Raw genomic sequence first — 16,856 nt, 5'->3', positions numbered from 1 at the left:
GAGCGAGCGCCGTGGCCAGATCTATGAGAGCATTGTCAGCGTTCTGCCTTCTTTTCATCATCCCTTCGGCGCTTTCACAAAAATGGCGATCAGTGACAAGCGTTCGTGAATGTGTTCTTCGCCGGCAGTCATCGTCAAGAAAGAGGCTTCCTGTACCGCATGCGTGCTTTGTTCGACGAGCCTATGGTGGAGGAGCTGGGCAACGCTACGTCGTTTATCACGAGAATAAAGGGCAGAGGCGTCAAGCTCGCAGAGCAAGAGGGGCACTGACATGCAAAAGTCGTAAGATTGAGACGCAGCTCTATGATATATGTGAAGTAAGACTCGGTGTGGCTTCACGGCAAGTGCAGCACTCCTTTGGCTTGACCACTCCTTCACAAAGCACTCGCCCGCTTCATCAGCCTCATACGTACAGCTACAACCCAGGCATCCGGTCGCTTGGCGGACGGAATGTGGTGTAAGCGAGTCATCTTGCTAGGCGCAAACATTCAGCCCCCTTGGGAGCATCATGGTACCAGTAAAGTCAGTACGAATTTTTGATGAGTACATGCGCATGGCGAGCGGTCAAGAGACGTACCGCCTCTTCACTGGCGCCGAACTCCACCCCATCGATTGCTCTTGTTCGCTCTCGGCAGCTTCACACCTTTGCATGCCCAGCCTGCAACACTCCGACACGCCCAATTCAACGTTCAGCTCGAAGGAATTTTAGCGCTCACGAGGCTCAGCTTCGAGAGCGCGCCACCGAGCATAGCATGTGAACGCGCTTCTTCTGCTTTTCGGCCCAAACCATCTCAGCCATGACCTTCTGCTTCACCTTTTGCTTCGACGCTTCAGCTCCCACAGCAGCAACGAGCCCATCGTGCTCGATCTCCGCCACGCCACATTGCTCCCACTCCACCAGATCGCTGCTTCTCGCTTGGCATATCGAAGTTTGTGGCACCGGTGCGAGATCGGAGCTCATTCTTGGGGCGAAGGATATAATCTCGCCTCCAAATACTCCTGCAGAAGGACGAGATTGATGAGCGAGGCGAATGCAGAATGGTGCTCAACCGCGAGAGGGCTCACAACTGCTGACTTACTTCCACGCTTACGCCTGGCTTTCGTAATTGCTGTGGTCAACAGACGTACCAAAAGGCGCCGAATCCGGACGCCTGTCAGCACGCAATTCGTTCGGCTTTGTCTGACGACCCAAGCTTGAAGCGCTCTCTGGCGAAGTAGACGCGATAGAACAATCCCGCACATGGCTCAGTCTCATCGATGCATGTATTAGTCGTTATTCTCGGTGTTTGGCCAGACGGAGAGAATCGGGTCGCTTGCTTGTGAATGGCGAGCCAGGTGCTGCAGGGCCAGTCCAGCGTGGCAGCAACAAGGATACTTGGCGTGCTCGAGCAACTGGCGCGAACCGCAAATGAACACGGATCGAGCTCCAAAGCAGCGAACAAATGCCTTGATGGTGGAAATGGACTGCGTAGACGCTTGTCGGTATCCGCCCGTCGTAGCAGCTATCTGTAAGTAGCCCAAACTACTTCCGGGCAACTCGCAGGACGAAACACGAACGAACTTCAAAATTGCTCCATTATACGCCCCCTCCGCCGGCTTCACTCACCCTTTTAAGGCGTCCACGTCGTCGTAGACTTACGGCCTGTGACGTAGTATATAGCTCCAACGATGTGACGCTGCGCAACGTCCTGCACCTCGTCGAAACATGGTCACGGATTAGCAATGGAAGCGGCCGCTTCTACGCAACATTCCGGATGAAGAGCCCTTCTCACTCTCTCCGTCATGATCTGGAATTTGCGGCTGTATGTAGAAGATGCCGTTTAGATGTTCGGATGAAATAGGACGTCGCTTGAGCCAGAAGATTGACCTTGGACGCGAAGGTCAAGGCGGTGGGTTTTGGTAATCTTGGAGCTGAGACTCGAGAAGCTGACACTACGGGCTCCGACGGCAGAATGGTGGGCAGCGTTGTCGAAGTCCTGCTGACAGACTCGCAGCCTTGCATCTCTTGTTCTCGTCGTTAAGATGTCCGCATGCGCCAAGGGCGGGCGTTAGGTGCCCATGCGATGACTCGGCGCACAGTGCTATACGGCATTCAAATTAACAAGACCTGTTGGCGTAGCTGACACTGATTGTCTTGGACGCGCACCTTGTTCGCGTCACCCAACTAGCATACTCGCAAAAGAACATGTAGACTTGACTTGGTATGGATAAGAGATGCCGAGCGGTCGTCACGGAGAAAGCGGGCTCACGTGGTGGTTTTGCCCTCGGTCACAGCAGAGGAGAGATAGCTCGCATGAACGCAGACGAGGTCATGCCCAAGACACTGACAGACCACGCGGCGGACGCGCTGCTTAGGTCTCGCGTCAGCAGCCGAAAGGTATGGGACCCGCGTCTCATTCGACACCTATCTTCCGCGACTGTTGATGTCGAGCGTAATTCGCGCCTAAATCCAAGCTCTCTGTGTTATCTAAGTCCTTGAGCACGGACGATCGCTCCGCACAGTCCCGAGGAAGCGGAAACTCTTGCACTGTGCGTAAGGCTAGCCCATCTTAATGGTGGAATAGTCCAGCAGTAGTCAAGATTGCTTGGCGTTGGTAAATACTGCAAACACACAATTTTTTTGCTCTTCTTGACGAAATGTGCTTCCATTCCCCTGGCGCTGGAAGAGAGTTGGCAGAAAAGCAGCGCAGGGGGGCCAAGTTAGCGATTGCTGCTCTCGTGTTGAATATGACCAAGCTTTCAAGTATACTCTAAAACTGCTCAAGACGCCCATGCCCTCGTCTCGTGCCAGACTTGAGCATGATAATGCGATAAGCAGAGCTTCGTGTCTTCGAATTAGACGCCGCAGACCTCAAGGCTACCTTCGTGCTCCAACTTACCCGTAGACATCCAGGACAGATGAACATTGTGTACCGAAGCCACGCGCCCCATAACAGATAAAGTTCCTCCAAAAATAGTTGCTGAATGTCGCTATGTCGGATCGTCCCTTCCAAGCAAGCGCCTCAGCGCTCGAAAAGAGTCTACGTGAAAAAGCTATGGTGTGGAAACCGATATGCGGCAGCTTTGAGAAGGCTAGAATGCTTCGAAAAGTTGATTCACCTCAGTGACGCGAGCTGCCACAAAATCCATATGCCAGAGCAGCGATGCGGCTCAGCTGTCTTTGAGTGCCAGCGATTTCGGCCAGGCTATACCGCGAGAAAGAAATGTGGGGCGCAACAAGGCCAAGTGCTGAATGTGTCGTGCAAGAAACGCCCAATAATCCCCCTCGAGCCTGCCTAAGAGCTGTTCCATTGCTTGGAATCGATGGCAATGGGTGGCGAGAGCAGCGGAGGCAAGACCTGATTGAACAGACCGATCACAGCCTACTGCAACACAAGAGTCCTCATTTGTCTCGTACAGCGGCGTTGTCGACGAGTGAGAGAAGATGCTTACCTCTGGTGGCTGCGATAGGCGTATCTCAAAGATTGATGCTGTGACGAAAGTAATTCTGTCTTATCTGCTAGTGTCTCAAGCGTCCAAGGTCCGCATAGTCCAAGCACCTCGCAAGGGCCGTGCGCGAAGTCACTCGGCACACCGAAAGGTGTGGGCTCAAGGCAACTAGCTAGCCATGCTTCCCTCAAGTGCGCAAGAAATTTGCTGCCGTGTGAGGATTTGTGCGGTCGAAATGTTCCCATTGCGAAGCCCCCACTTCCATCCTTCTGCTTCGAAGGCCCTCATACCTGCCGCCTGCTATGCCGTCTTGGAATGCCAGCCGAGCTCAGAATTACACGTGACGAAGGGTGCTGAGGGGAGAGGAACACGCAGGGACATTTGCAATGCTAAATGATCCATTTCGCGCATTTGATCTGCGATAGGTAGCGACGTGTGCGTTGTAGCCTGGTGGTCGTGGCTCTCAGCGACCCCGTTCCCAAGTTGATTCGTTGCCTGCCAAGCGTCGGAGAAAACGTTTTCAACTTGGCTCATTGGACCACGATAACTTGTCGACGCTCGAAGCACAGCGGTAGCAGTTCAGGGTCGACCGAGAGGAAAGATGATCGCCCGTCTGATGTCAGCTGACTGCCGTCGGTAGGAGCATGGGATATGGCGGACGCCAGGTTGTCTTGTTCGATAGGGAGGAATAGGTGAGGGTTCACTCCATTGTAATCCCACATTCGCGAGGAGTAGCCCCCACATTGACGACACAAACAAGCCTCTGGTGGCCAGCAACACGACGTCTTGAAGATCGAGGCGAGAGCGCGAAGCTATGATCAGATCAAGCGATGGCAGATACAAAATGGAGAGAGGTCAGCTTGAGTCTTACTATACTGAGGTCGGGCCGTGGTTGCTCCTAGACCAGCGAGCGCCCTGCAGTCGCGATGCCGATTTGTGACCGCGGTCGGGGCTCGAAGCGCGGCTGATGTGTAGAAGCTAAGCCCTCTGGACGAGCGAGACCGTGCAGAAGAAGCTGACAAGGATGCCTCTACTCACAAGGCCATCATTTTTGCAAGAGGCGTCCGTGGTAGGTTAGGCGCCTTCATGACGCATCCCACCATGCCCTCAGTGCTGCTGATAGCTCGCGTTGGCCCGGCCCCTTCGCGAGTCTACGCCGCCAGATTGCCTGACGTGCGAGAGGACCTCACTTGCACGAGAGACCGCTCCATTAAGCTCGCCAAGAGCTAGAATCGTAAGGGTGGGATCATTGGTCTTTGCAATCGAACATGTGCTTTGAAGCTTCGGCACATTTTTGCAAGCGCCTTCCGCCCCGGTTCGGGAGATGTTGAGCGACGAGACAAGGCAACGTGTCTTCATTCGGCCAAGGACGCGGGAACTTCCGAAGGACCAAGACTGTCTCCACTGCTCGATGGTGTGATCGAATTGGACCAACGCAGGCCATGTAAGACATGCTGCGCATCCAGCAAGTTCTGGCGTGAACATCCCGACAGTCTCGTTGCACATTTTAACCGAACAGTCAAGGCAACTGGCAGAGTATTGTTGACAAGTGTAGACGTCACTATCCGTTGCCAGCCCTTTTGGCATAATCCAAGCTCGCTCGGCAGTTCGGCGACTTCTTTGCGCGTGCGCATGTGTACTGGCGGCGTGTAGGCCCAAGACGCCCTTCGTGGGACAGTGGTCATCTCGAGGGTCTCAAGTTCGGGTCTTGCAAGACCAGCCTGGCTAATGCGGTCCTTCGAGCACGTAATACTGGGTAGGCCAGAGAACCTGTCGTCGTATCGAGACTCTATCCACATCGCTCCATTATTGGCTTGCTCTGTTGCTCTGGACCCAACACTTCCCATGCAAGAGATGCCGTCGTCGTCCTCTTGCCAAGACAATGGTGCAAAATTTGAAATAGCACTTCATACTATGTGAAGCTCCGTTGCAGTCCGCGAAACGGTGCCAGCTTGGCGCGTTCATTGCCGCTTGGCATTGCTGAAGACTGTGCGGTCCTTTAAGCCGTGCATGACGCTCCCGCAGCTCAGCTCTCCTCAAATAGACCGGCAAGGCCCAAGAGCAGCGTGGACTTGCATGATGTTGAGCACCGGGCTAGACCGGCAAAGCGGATGTCGGTTGGTATGAGCTGAGCTGCGGGAGACGCGGATTTGTCAGACGCGTACAGGCAGGCAGAGCAGTATCCATCGAATCACACTAATTGTGCGCAAGCGAAGCCGTCTGATTTAATTGAACGATGCCGCTCGCATGTGGCCAAAGGGCGTAGGAACCGCCTAGTCTCGATGTCGTCGGCGGGAGTGGATGTATGCAAATCTCCATTCAAGGACCTGCATCGAAGCAACCACGATCAGAGGCTCGGTGGAGAAAGTCGATTTGTTGCAGTGAGTCTTCCAATTTCGAGATGAGCGAGTTGAGGCGCGAACCAGGCCAGGTCCAGTTCGCACGACGTTGAGGAGAAGCCCGGGGCGATGCGATCAAGTCGCTTTGCGAGGAGCATAACACTGGTTCCTTTCTCGTCGCGTCTTTTCTAGGCAGCACCCATTGCTCCTGCTCAGCTTGAGAACGAATGATGACGAGCGCCAAAGAGGACAGCTCAGGTGGGAATGTGACACTGTCCTGGTGAGAGAGGTCGCCAGAACGAGACGGAATGTGGCCCTTGCTGGGCCGCCGTAACAACATTTGGCGTCAACGAGAATGAGCGCACGCGTGTAGGCAGCGCACGCGCGTAGGGACCGAAGAGCGCTCTTACTCTCGTCGATGAGCGCCAGCGAGTGAGGTGCCAACAAAAGTAGCGATCGCGAATCCGAGACGATTAAGGACTCTCAAGGGCACTGTCATGCGCCTCCGCTTTCTCTGCTTGACTTGTCGATCGAGTTTTGCTTGTGAGCGGAAGAAGAGGGAAAGGCGCCTTACACAGCATGTATAGGCCGATTGAGCCGGGCGATTTGTGACTCATCATCGCGCCGCAGTGAAGAAAGTCGCTGCCTCAGAGTCCTAAACTGATTACGAGATCAAGGCCAAGACCGCCAGACTGCCAGTGTTATGAGAGCAGTGGCGTGCGGTCGATGTCCGATGAGCAGAATCGCACGAGGGGAGAGGAAGTGATACAACCTCAAATGCTGGTAAGCAGAAAGCGTGAGTGAGCTCAGTCGATGAAGGGACATCGTAAGCAGGGGTGTCTGCCTAACCTGAGAGTGCAGCGAGGCGACGTCGGGGCGCTCTCCTAACCAGATACGAGCACCTCGCTATGGTAGTAAGACCAGAAATGCAGGGCGGAAGGCAGCCCACCGATCGCCGGGAGTAGAGTCGCGTTGTTGATGGAGCATACCCATGTCTCATCTCAGTGGGTGTTGCATCGTGGAATAAATGGCAACCTATTGGCTGAGCCATTGCAAGAGTCCTTCTTGACTACCTCCTGCGGCATCACGCTGGCTTCGTACTGCTCGAACAAAGACACAGCGTCTTCTGCGCAAGTCCCGCCGCGAGGTGCATGCTTCATGGCTCCTCCTATAGACCATGGCGCTGAAGGGCAAGCAACGAGGTGCGTCTGACGACGTTCGAAGTGCGGTTTTTGAAAATTTGGATCTAGCTGATGCAATGAGAACCGCCGGACCTGGCCGCGAGAGTTGGTGCATGAGCGCGGAAGCCTGAGGGGTGCGCTGGCACAGCCGTTCAGGCCCTGTGAGCGCATCGCGATGGAAGTAGTCCGTCGGCTTTGATGATGCGCTAGCACAGCCGAAGAGGTGCTTGACTGCAAGCAAGGGGACAGCGATGACGATGAGCGCTGGAGAAATTGACTCGCGCGAACTAAATATCATAGGATACGACTTACAGCGTCCGTGCTGACGTTTGCTAGGGTCGACCGACTAGCGAGGGGTCGAATGTCGTGGATCGTCAGCTCCTGGTTCAGGTCCTCCGGTCGCTCCCTGAAGTTGATGCACCCAGCGTCACCCAGCCACGGGCGCTGCTCGCTCGTTTAGCCTCGGGCCCTCGTGGTGTTCCTGAAAGCATGGCCGAGATGAATTGTGTCGAGAGGGAACACTCGCATTGAGTGGTCGGGCTGCGACTGCGCACATAGAGGCCGACATGACGCTAGACGTTGATAGCTTGCGGCTGTATCGAGAACGATCGAGTCTAGTTCGCCCATCTTAGAGGGGCATAGGAGCGCGCCTAGATCGAGAGCCGTCGGACCGTTTCGAAGACTGCGCTAGAGTGCTGGCATGCATCGACTTGCCGATGCGTGAGGCATGCTGGGGTCATGCTTGAAGAGTAATCTGAACCGAGGTGTTCGGCTAGTGGTGGTGGACGACGACACAGCAGCTAGCTGAGAGGTTGTTGACAACATCGGCGCTGAACTGCGACCCATGCAGGAGATCTTCGCTGCAAGATCACAATCCAATGCTCTTGTCGCCCGCTGCTACCTATAGACGACTGCTGCTCGACTTGGGCCCAGCAGATGCCCATTCGCTGCGGGTCAAACGAGTGCAGACATCCAACACCGCATCCATGCTGGCCCCACCCGGCGCATGAACGTCGGTGAAAGGTCAGTCACCCACCACGTGCATCACGCCCCTGCTCATCGAGTCCTCTGCTACGAGCAGGTCGACTCACCTGTCGCTAGTCTTGCCGTGCAGGCGACTTCTCCCCATGCCTCATCCTCCCAATGCCTCATGACTGGCTGATCCGGTATGCCTGAACTGTCTCGCCGTCCACCCCCGCCCACCTTCTCGCCAGAACCTCTCCACCCCAAAGCATAGGTGCCGCGCGTGATATGCGAGCGGCTGCTCATCTAAGTCCAGCTCCCGCCGATAGCTGGGAGCAATCGGGCAGTATCAGCAATTGCAGGTGCAAATACGCTCTCCGCTCCAAGACTTGCCTGAGATATCCTGAGCCATGATGGCAGCCAAGCGATGTCAAAGATGAATGGGGAGCAACGTTAAGTGGGAGAGGGCACCTCATGCTCGCTTCCGGTCTCGGTCTATCTTGCAAGACCTCCAAGTGGCCCTCGATGAGTCAGGTCGATGTAGGGGCCATGTCATGCGCAAAGACGCTTGAGATGGCTGCAAACGTGCGAGCGCGGCCTCGCCGAGAGTGCGCTGCCCGACAGCATGCTCGATGAGGTGAAATGATGACCGCACTAAGCCAGCAGTCTGACAAACGATGCGAGTTGTAGAAGCGTCAGGAACTGGTTCTGCGCCCCTTACTGGTGCCGAACCCTCACTCGATCTGTGAGACTAGGTAGGAGTCGCATCATGATTGGTTGAGATATCTCCGCAGTGGGGCAGTTGTGCAGCAGCGCGAAAAAGGTTGGGGAGTCTGTACAGCATTTGCAGGACATTCGGAGATCGAGCGGAGAAGATATGCTCTGGCAGAATGGTGTACAGTGTGGTGGAACGTTGTGTTGATGAATGCGCGGTTGCAAAGTCTGGGAGATGGGGAGATGGTGTACGATGTGAGCAGAGGCAGGCTAAGAACGGCCCGGAGTTTATCCATCCCCGTGCAGGTAGGCACAGTCGTGTACCCATGACTTGTAGGGCGCGCCCCCGCGCGCAAGCCTCGCGCTGGTCGCGTCACGCGTCGAGCCGTCCGTGCACATGCATGCGGCCGAGATATCCGAATTTCGCTCGCGAAAAGAGATCACGTGACGGGATGCTGATCGTCTGATGCGCACAGCCTCATCGAGAGCCACAGGTCGTCAAGTCGCTACTGCAATCATTCAATTGAATGGCCGGGGCTTGATGCTCACGTACCTAAATGATCATACAGCAGTCGAGTCTTAGTCGGAAGGCTAAAGAGCAAGAAAGTCCATGACAGCTCGAGCGTGAACTTGCATTTGTGCGCGAAAATCCGTGCCAATCCGGCGATTCAGCTAGCGCCGCAGACTGAGGCCGAGGGACGCCGATCAGCTGTCCAAAACTCCTCCGATGGCACAGCTGCATCCACTTCTTGTGCTGGGCACACCGTTCTTTGACCAACCATTTGGGATCGAAAAATCTTGAAATAAGAAGACGCCTCTGAATCTTGAATCAATTAGCAAAGAGAACGATGTCTGTCTCGCCTACGACACTCACGAAGCGCCATTCACGTGATTCGTGATGCTTTGATTCTTGATTTTTGATTCACGATCGTGGGGCAAGGATCCAACGGGGGTGCCCATCAGGTCACGTGTTGCTCGGCCTGTGCCCCGGCCCAGCTAGCTCTCTGGTCGCGCTACACGGGGTCGGCCGATGTCGACCGAAGCATGCACGCCTCTTCCCCGCCCGCGCGCCCGCTGCTGACGCGTTTGCCCGCGGCTTGGCGTCCGATCTGTGGCTTGGAACAAGGAGATGCGTGAGGCTGTGCTGCCCGGTTCGGGTACGTGTGCGGTAAGCATCCTCAAAGGGCGCGTGCGCGGACACTTCCTTCCCTTCGTGACTCACTGATCCATCCACTCACACTGTGTTGTCATGCTTGTCAAGCTACACCCGAGGCATTCGCGAGCCACTTCAAAATTCATTCTAGTGTCGAGCAGGTGGCAGTCATAGGGGACGCGATCTTGGCGAGCGGTACGATCACGAGGCTACTCGCTCCTTGGCACTCAAATGGCTGCCCTCGTGCTTGACGCATCAGAGCCATGTTTGAAGCTGGCCAGGCAAATCCTCATCCGCTCTTAGTACTTGGGGCGTTCAGAGCCGGAAAGAAAGCGATGCACGGGCGGAGTCTCTCGACTCGTGCGCCTGAATGCGGATCGGAATCACCTCCTGGGGGGCTCATCGATCTTAAAGCGCGGGCTTCCTCGAGTCATTTCCGGACTGATGATCAGCTTCCAATTTGGCTGATCAGCCAGTGACATGTAGCTGCTGGATCAAGCCAAGCTGATGTTTGCATCACCCGACATCGAGGCGCGCGCCGACGCGAGGAGTCATTCGAAACTCGGCGAAAACCAAAGAAGATCGTTTCTTTCTTCCCATTCACGATCCCGAATGCTGGATTTCTAGAGTCAGTATATTGTCCTCAAAGAGCATTCATTGCAAGCAAAAGTGGACTGCTGGTCGCAAGTGAGGCTGAACAGCCCAATATGGGGGAATGAAAGCGATCCGCTTCAGTCGTCGGAAGGCTTTCGAGGGAAATCTTGCAAGCCCTGAGTCAGCGCGCTTCTTCGCTGATGATCGAGAAATTCGATGACGGAACGAGCAGCGCTTGAGTCTGCTCAACAAAACATGGAAGAGCCATGTTAAGAAGACCACAGACGTCAAGCGCACGCAGTGACATGCCGCTCTTGGACGACGCGGGTGAAAGCGGAAAGGAGCCGCCAAATTAAAGTGGAAGGAATGCATACAAGGTCTCCCTCACGCGCATTGAAGGCAAAATTTCACCCGCCCCCCAAAATGCTTACCTTCAGCCGCTCGTACGCAAACAGTGGTGCCCAAGAATGTGCTCATCAGACCTCACAGAGTCGGTCATTGTGATCGGTCTATTCTGCTATCACCAGCGGCCGCCGAGAGCCTGGTGGACAGGCACGATTTTCCCGAGGGCCTACGACATCCACGTGGTGAGCCAGGTTCTCGGAGTATTCGGAAAGGAACAAATTGAGAGGTTGCCGTGCTTTGAGTATGACTGAGGCTTCATGGCCTGCTTAGCACCCGACTCCTTCTTCGCAGGGTCAGCTATGAATGTTCTTCGCGCTTACAGTCCGGGTAAACCTCCGTATCCAGCATCGAACAAGAGCGAACGCTGAATTGCCTCACACCAAAGGATATCAGGCTCTCATATCTGATATTGTCGAGGGTGCAAAAATACGAAACTAGGTCAGTCGGCTCGCTGAATGTCGTCTAGATGGCTGATCAACGACTCACTACCCAGCTGTACACCTAGGCCCACAAGATCCTCATCCTTGTCCACGTCGAGCTCGGTAGAGGAGCTGCATGTAGCCAGCTGAGAGGCCGATTGACTTACTGAAGACCCGTGCTGAGGAGAGGAAGGGTCCCCGTTGCCTCGTGGAGATTGCAAATGCTGCTTGAAACTTGAATTCTCGAGTGCGGGTGGCGAGGCAGCCATGCCGGCGTAGGATCGTAGAGAGGCTGACGTCGCTGACTGCATTTGGAGTGCTACGCGTCTCGATATGGGTGTCGAAGTTGCCGCGTCCAACGAGCGAGATGAAGAGTCAAGTTTGTCGAGAGGCGCTGAAGAGGAGCCAGCCTCAGACCACCTGGTGCCGCTGCGAAGCTCCGATGCGTGGTAAGAGCTTGCTCCACGTGCTGCCCGAGAGTGAACGGAATGGAGATCTAGAGGACGTGTCACTGAGTCTTCTGCCTTCTTTCCTATGCTTGATTGACGTTCTTGTGCGTGAGTACGGTCGCCCGCCTCCGAATCTGCCAACTTCTGAGTTGGAAATGGACTTGGGCTTTTTGCAAGGCGAGGGCGTTTCTTGCCTCGTCTGGTCTTGCTCTTATGGTTGGTCTCTGCTTGGACTTCAGAGTCTTTTGGCGCACGCTCGATGCCGAATTCCCTTTCAACATCGGCACAAGCTTGCTTCAGCTGCTCTGGAGCAACATCTTTGATACGTTCGAAGAGCGCCTAAGATATGAACGGAGCGTCAGCGGATGTGATCCTGGCTGTCCCTTGACTGACGCTTGTGGGTTCGCACTTACCGAGAACATTTGGCTGTTGACTTTGCTGCGCTCGCTGTTACGCGCTTCGAGCCAGTATCCAGTGCTCTCGTCTGGGATGGTCAGCCCAGCAGCTGCAGCAGTAGAAAGATCACGTCGGATCTGCGCGGATTTGTGGGCATGAAAGTATGCATGAGCGAAGGGAATGCGAGTACGGCCCTCACCAGAAGCACTCACTTGGATGAAGGACAAGCGCTGGCGTGCCCTTTCGCTGGCTCTAACGCGCTCTTCTGCCACACCTCTGTCGTACTCAGCCTCTCTGTGCGCAGTTTCGAGCTCCTCTAGACGAGTGAAGCGCCCAGAGTCATTGTCGTGCATGGCCAAGTTGAGCTCGTCGCTCCACTTATTCTGCACGTCGATGCTTAGAGGGTTCAGACTTGCGCTTGCGCTGGCTGCAACACTGGACATGGTGATAGTGCGCTGGCTTGGTGAGCTCAAGAGAGGCAAGGCTGCAAGAGATGAGAGCGCGAGCGCTGAATGTCGGCCGGCGTAGGAGATTGCTCAATTGCTTGACATGGGGACTCCGACCTGAACTTGTGTTTGGTAACCTCTGATTGGAATTCTCGCCATACGATAGGAAGTAGCACTGCCAGGAGTGCATGTGCCGAACAAACCGAATGTACTGGGCAATGGTTGAAAAGGAGCTTCGAGTGGCCATGCACGGTGAAGAGACTCGGCTTTCCCTTTGACGTCGTGTTGAGTGTACAGTCACTTGGGAGTCGGAAAAAGGTGAATGCGTGGACTGACCCCGGAGTTCGTCTTTCTCGCGCATTTGTTGTGAGTCAAGAGTGTGACTTCGAGACTCGTGGTGGTGAAGCAGGCTTGAGGGCTGCGTTGCGCGCGTATATGCTAGCTCTCGAATCTCGTGTTTTGATTCAACATGACCCATAACGAACCAAATTGTAGCCCGCACCGCGCAGGTGCTGCAGACCTCCGTTTTGATTCAGACCTAAAGTACGAGTCGAAGGGGGAGTCACAGCGCGCCAGCCGTTGACGCGTCGCACGGGGCGGCTAGCTCTGTACAAATGGCAGGCTTGAGTTGAAGCAGCAGGCGTTGTGATTATTGAAGTGACAATTTTGAATAATTAGTAACACCAATTGATGCAGCAGATGTATACAACAAGATAGTCAAGTCTTGAGTCAGAGTAGTGCGTACGAGGGAGCGAAAAATCCTGCAGATCCATCCAAAGACACAACATTCCTTGATTCAGATTCTTGGTCCATTCATTCAAGCGTCACAGTCTTGGAGTCTTGAGTCTTGAGTCAAAAGTCTTGAGTCACCAGTCGCCTGGATCGCACTTTGGATCTCGTTGTTGACGCTGTTGGTGCCTCTAGCGAATGCCTTTCCTCGCTGCCCGCATGTAGTAGGGCAGCAGTCGAGGCGCGAAGGATCTGTTATTAGCGCGGGACAGTCAGCAGCTCGAGCGTCCCGTGCGCTCATGCAGCGGCGTCATCAACATATATGTACTACCACTACGACCTGCTCGACATGCACACAAGCGAGGATAGCAGAGGTTGAGCCCACCAGCTTGTTGGAAAGCGAGTGAGCAGCTTTGTGTGGCGCTGCAGGGCGCAATCAAGTTCAGAAGGCGGTGCAGGGATGTGCGAGACGAGCAAATAGTCGCAAATCTTCGACAAGGCAAGTTGCAGATGGAATGATGTGAAGACGATCAGCTGCGGCGACTTGGCGGTAGTTCACCATCTGATTTGATTATCGTGGCAGCGATTGTTGACTATGATCGAGCAGCACTTCAGTGAAGAGAGCCGGCTGTTGTTGCGCAAGCTAGGCAGCCGCGAAGTCTCCCGCTTGCCAGACTTGGTCAGCCAAGACGAGCCAGCTGTCCGCACAGCGATGGGACAGTGGAAAGAGAGAGGAGGGGTCAGCATCGAAGAGCGCAATGTTGGACAGCTCCGTAGGTCAAGAGCGTTCTGGCTCGGCCAAGCTCCAGCGCCCGCCTCGCCCAAATATGCGTGCGCCTTGACCAACTCCATATCGACGCGAGCACCTTGTCCGCGTACTTCGTGAGGCGTGACTGCCAATGTCAACGATGTCATGCTGCGTCGGGCCACTTTACCGGATGGTGACTCACCATGCGCTCTGATCACCGCCCTTCGCTCTCCCGACACGTTGTCTTCTCCCGGCAGCTCTGTCATCTTGCGGGCTCTATGCCACCTCTCCCGCCGGCGCAGCCTTGCAGCGCAGTCTCATATGGACAGCTGCGTATCTACATCAAGCTACACTACCTCGACTGCTTCTAGTGTCTGGTCATGATCGCCGCCCTTGCTAAATCCACACTAAATGCTGTTGTGCCCGAGAGACATGTGGACGCGCAAGGCAGCTACGAGAGTCGAGACAGCCAACCTGAATAACACTCCTTCATCAAGATTGCGTACATAAGGGATCCGCCGTGTGGCCAGCTTTGGGCTCTGCAGGCTTGGCAACTCTTGCCAAGATGGAGTCCTGAAGGGTCGCAGGCGCGGGCACGAGTACTGCGTTTTCGGTGCACGTGGTTAGATTCCCAAGGTGGCCTGATGTAGTGTATCATTGCAGCTGACGGCATTCCAGTGCCTGCTCGCCGACCTCTGAAGCTAGAGCGGGCGCTGTATGCGGGCCGCATTGGTGTGGTGTGGTGGACGTCTCGAAGTGAATGATCGTGAACGAAGGCTCGCGCCCTGCACGCGAGAGAGGATGTGGTCACAGCGCGTGCGTGCGCGTTTTGGCGCGAGCACAGCCCCAGGCAAAAGTCTCATGAACGTATCACGTGACTTCCGAAACACGCAAAGCGCCCGTATCACGTGAAGATGTCGCGGGCTGAATCAAGAATGTGCGGTGTTGGCGGAGCAAATAATCGTGAATAGGCGCAACGCCATGCAGCTGCATGGCCAAAGGACCGAAGTTGGACCGTTCCACGCGTTGAGCTCATCAGCTCCGAATCAGTCAAGTCAGATCCTCCACCATCCATGATACGCCATTCGCGGCTCATGCTGGCGGTGGCAAAACATTCATGATTGCATCCACATTCAAATCGATGTGGCATTCCTCTTCATAGCATATATTCGCATCAAGTACCTCGAGCGATGACGGACGACAGCCTGCTAGTCTCTCCTTCGCGCTTGCTGCGTAGAGCGGCGCTGCCGAAGCGAGCTGTAGGTCCGGTCCTTGTTTTCTCCCGCATACTGCCTTTGCCACTTGCGCTGCTATCTGCTGCGCACACTCCCTCCTTCTGTTCCCGACCTCGGACAGGCGAAAGTAAGTGTTGATGACGTACGCGTGGCGCATCTGAGCTGTCCTGCGCCGCACCGATCTGACTCCCTCGGTTGCCGCCTTCAACGCAGCTCTGGCCAGCCTGTTGCAACGGGCAACGGGCAACGGGCAACGTGCAATTACGCCGCATCAGCTCTGCCTCCGCCGGCATTTCGCCCAACTTTCTACTTGTTGCCGTCTTCAGATTGTGGCACACAAGCTGATAGCCATCGATCGGCTATCGATCGGCACTCTTAGCGAGCTGTTTGCGCAATCGGGAGCTTGGGACATTGCAACTCCGGGGTAGGCAGCCACAAGCGTCAGGGTGGACTCGGACGACGCATACACCCGGCTCGATGCAGCTACGCGAGCTGCTCACATAGATGGTCGAGCCGCGAGTGCATCTCTTGCAGGCCTCGAGCTCCCACGCCGCATCTCGCATCCACTTGCTCACTTGCTAGATCGACGCGAAGCGACTCATTGTCGGAGGCACCAATCGGAGGATGGATGGACTGGACAATCGCTGGTCATAATTTTCCCTGAAGAAAGGCCGTGCGGCCTGCGATGCCTACATGCCATTCCCTGGGAACAAGCGCAGCCGGAGGAGCCGACCAGCCTACTGCGGTCTTTTGCTTTCACCCTGCAAGAGGAGGATCTGATGGTCGGACGCTAGTCGCGCAGGAGTGATGTATGAGCTTGTGAGAATCGAGGATCCGCGCCACAGTGTTCCGATACTGAAGAGGCGCCTCCTCCCTCTGATCCGCAAGGCTACTGCATCAGCTTACATTCCAAAAGAGCTCCTCTACATCCGCTGCGAAGCTACAGGTGACACCCCTCGCTTTACCCAGCAAGCGCTGTGCCCTCAACCTCGGAAGCGTAACACGCGAGCTTCGTTCAGGCAATAGGCGTCCGAGCTTGAGAATCCGACACATTTCGACACCTTGAACAGAAGCCTCAGCTTGATGCACGCCGACATTTGCCTGCAATGCAGCGTTCTTGCAATCAAGACACGGGTTCACTTTCAATAGCTCGATGAGCACTCCAAGTGCAAGCAGGCGCCGGAAAGGCCACTTCCGGCCGCACTAGACACTCAACGATCAACATCAGGCTAGCCGCACTGCTCCTGCTGTCGTTGATGGCACTTGAAGGGCGCGACCCAGGGCAAGAGTTCACCAATCGCATTGCGAAAGAGTAGCTGGCGTGAGTAGGTATTCTCTCGCACTCGATACCGTCTCTCTTGAGGCTGATGCCTGGAAGAATCTCTTTCTCGAGCGATCACCAGGAGGGTGCAGCGCAGTCTTGCTTGCGGGCGGCGCCAAAAGCGAACTTCCTTCGTGTGGGGCGTATGCCTTGTCAGTGAGGAGGTGTCTGGACTCAGACAGGCCTTTCATCGCCCTCTTGTCACAGGTCCATAGAGAGGTTATGGCTGTCAAATCGACTACTCCGCTGCAGAACCCATGTCACGCATGGCCGCCCCGAGGCAAACGGATCATGAAACATTGTTGTAGCTACTTCCAAGTTATTAGTCTCCATGA

General features: G+C 55.3%; 2 protein-coding genes across 2 annotated transcripts; both read right to left on the bottom strand.

Moving 5' to 3' along the window:
- Positions 1–10,915: 10,915 nt before the first annotated feature.
- On the bottom strand, positions 10,916–12,485 carry IE81DRAFT_341963 (hypothetical protein; the record flags this gene model as incomplete). Its single annotated transcript, XM_025515674.1, has 6 exons — positions 10,916–11,075; positions 11,099–11,212; positions 11,265–11,343; positions 11,365–11,985; positions 12,060–12,179; positions 12,255–12,485. 6 exons carry the CDS (start codon positions 12,483–12,485, stop codon positions 10,945–10,947), a joined length of 1,296 nt encoding a protein of 431 aa, XP_025368788.1. The 3' UTR covers positions 10,916–10,944.
- Positions 12,486–13,665: 1,180 nt separating this feature from the next.
- Positions 13,666–14,382, bottom strand: IE81DRAFT_169590 (hypothetical protein). The gene is made up of 2 exons (XM_025510612.1): positions 14,168–14,382; positions 13,666–14,095 (listed from the first exon to the last, which is right to left on the bottom strand). The coding sequence occupies exons 1-2, from the start codon at positions 14,229–14,231 to the stop codon at positions 13,773–13,775; spliced, it is 387 nt and encodes a 128-aa protein (XP_025368787.1). The 5' UTR covers positions 14,232–14,382; the 3' UTR covers positions 13,666–13,772.
- Between the last annotated feature and the right edge of the window lie 2,474 nt (positions 14,383–16,856).

This window comes from Ceraceosorus guamensis, assembly GCF_003144195.1.
Source record: "Ceraceosorus guamensis strain MCA 4658 unplaced genomic scaffold IE81scaffold_40, whole genome shotgun sequence".
NCBI classification, from domain to species: Eukaryota; Fungi; Basidiomycota; class Exobasidiomycetes; order Ceraceosorales; family Ceraceosoraceae; genus Ceraceosorus; species Ceraceosorus guamensis.
The sequence above is the reverse complement of the archived record's forward strand: the minus strand, read 5'-3'. Positions and strand labels throughout refer to the sequence as shown.

Excerpts from the sequence above, each read along its gene's own strand:
- IE81DRAFT_169590 (XM_025510612.1), bottom strand. The coding sequence starts at position 14,231 with ATGACAGAGCTGCCGGGAGAAGACAACGTGTCGGGAGAGCGAAGGGCG. Across the intron at positions 14,096-14,167 it reads GGCGGTGATCAGAGCGCATG|TACGCGGACAAGGTGCTCGC; the intron begins GTGAGTCACCAT and ends CGCCTCACGAAG.